The sequence below is a fragment of the Pongo abelii genome, chromosome 6, assembly GCF_028885655.2.
Source record: "Pongo abelii isolate AG06213 chromosome 6, NHGRI_mPonAbe1-v2.0_pri, whole genome shotgun sequence".
Lineage (NCBI taxonomy): Eukaryota > Metazoa > Chordata > Mammalia > Primates > Hominidae > Pongo > Pongo abelii.
The window spans coordinates 139,252,237-139,254,403 of record NC_071991.2 but is presented as its reverse complement, the minus strand read 5'-3'; the positions used below and the strand labels follow the sequence as shown (position 1 = coordinate 139,254,403).

The following is a 2,167-nucleotide window of genomic DNA, read 5'->3' as shown; positions in this document are numbered from 1 at the left end:
CTGGTACTAACAGAGAGAGAGAGAATAAATGCAATTAATAAAGAAACTGAGCAGGAAGTGGGATAGCAAAGGGAACATGGAGGGTGAATGTACCATGTCAGCATTGAAGAATGTGTGAGACAGAGAAAAAGGGGCCACAGGCCACCTGTCCCTCTGCCCTCTCTCCAATCCACCCTCAGCCCAAGGACACAGCAAAGCCATCTACCCCTTATCACATCACCTTCCAGAACATACCTCCATTGCGCTCCCTCATTTGATGTTGGCGACATTAGGTAAAAACAATGTTTCTTTCTAAAACCTTTCATCTATGGCTAAGAAGGTACACAAATTAGGGTTAAACCTGTATCAAAACACATTCATCCTGAAGATTGCTAAGCAGTCAGTATGGGGGAGGGAGTTCACTGTCACAACTTCCAGTCAGAAAACCCACAGAAAGTTACTATCACCATTGAACATTGGAGTCAGGAACTACAATGAAAGTTTGAAGCTTGAGGGTGGACCACAGGTCAATGAGAGACACAACAGTGAGGCTTACACGATGACAACACACCATGAAACCACAAGGCAATACAGGGGAAGATAATTCTGGCATCTAGAATCAAATTACTACAGCAGACATCAGATAAATCACATTTCTTGCTTTTCCCATTCACAGTCTGAGAATTCTAAAATCTTCATGTATTTCAGATGTTTACACTTGTCATATTTATTTTGGGACATGTATTTATATACATTAAAAAGAATAAATTGATTTCCCATATAGAAGTCACCCAATAATGAATTGAAGCACTGTCTATGCCCTAAATATCCCTTGTAGATTACAAACTATTTGATGATGAGAACTGTCATTTTAGATTTAAATTAGTACCTTCAGATTACTGAAGTCCATGATGAGGATTGTCCCCAGGACAGAGCTAAATTCTGAGGAGCTGATAGCAGTGTTTCATGCCATCTCCAAAGGCCTGTATGAATTTGTCATTCCTCAGGGTGAAGATGAAAGGGTTCAGAAAAGGGGTCACCACTAAAACCAGCAGTGACGCTACCCGGTTATACTCGGCTGCCTGTGTTTGCTTGGGTTTCACATAGAGAAAAAAGCAGCTGCCGTAGCCGATCACAACACAGGTGAAGTGGGAGGCACAAGTGGAAAAGGATTTCTTCCAGCCAGAGGCTAATGGGATCTTGAGGATGGTGGAGATGATGTAGGTGTAGGAGACGATTGTAGGGATTAAAGAACCAATGATAATGAAAACAGCCATTAGAAAAAGAATAAACTCTGTGAAAAGAGTGTCCTCACAGGATACCTTGAGCAATCGTCCTTGGTCACAGTAAAAATGATCTAACACATTTGATTTGCAGAAAGTAAGCTGAAAAGTGGCATAAACTGGCCAGATTTGAAAAACGAACCCAAACACCCATGACACAATGACCATCCAGACACATGTGCTGCTGTTCATAATGATGTTGTACCTCAAAGCGTTACACACAGCCACATAACGGTCCACAGCCATCACTCCCATTAATGCCTACTCCGAGGTACCCAAAGAAAGGTATAAATATAGCTGTGCAGCACAGGCTGTCAAAGATATGATCTGAGTGCTTGGAAGCAGCAACCCCCAGAGCATAAAAGGGACAGCAGTGGATGTGATCAGGATGTGGCCCAGGAAAAAATACATGGGGGACTGCAGACGTTTATCAACACAGACAGTGACAATGATGACCATGTTTCCCATCACTGTCATTGCGTACAAGAAGAAGAAGTTCGCAAAAAGGATACGGCGTACTTCTGGGGAGCCAGGGAAGCCTAAGAGAAAAAATTCAGTGGCGCTAGAGTAATTCCCCAACATTTACCTCTGAGTGCTTTTTACTCATGAAATCTAGAAAACAAAAGAGAGTTAATATGGCTTCTCATCTTAACAGAAGTAGAAACTGTTCTGCAATTCCCCTCCTGTTCACAGGCCACACACCATGACTAGAATGGTAGGCATTTGTCGTCTACTATTCCTGTATATGGTCAGTGGCAATTTTTCTAAATATGCACAATGTGTGAGGAAAATTGAGTTGACCACGAAGATGATCCCAGTCCCCAGTGCCATACCTTAGACATGAGAGCGTATACCCTGCCCAGCATGCGCCATTGCACAATCAGTGCTCAGTTCACCTGCTTCTC

At 42.7% G+C, this 2,167-nt stretch overlaps 1 protein-coding gene across 1 annotated transcript; it reads right to left on the bottom strand.

The window, feature by feature from the left end:
• Window positions 1-914: 914 nt before the first annotated feature.
• LOC100449054 (olfactory receptor 9A1-like) lies at window positions 915-1,844 on the bottom strand. The gene is given in 1 exon segment (XM_002818549.2): window positions 915-1,844. A coding segment is annotated over 1 exon segment (930 nt).
• Window positions 1,845-2,167: the final 323 nt, after the last annotated feature.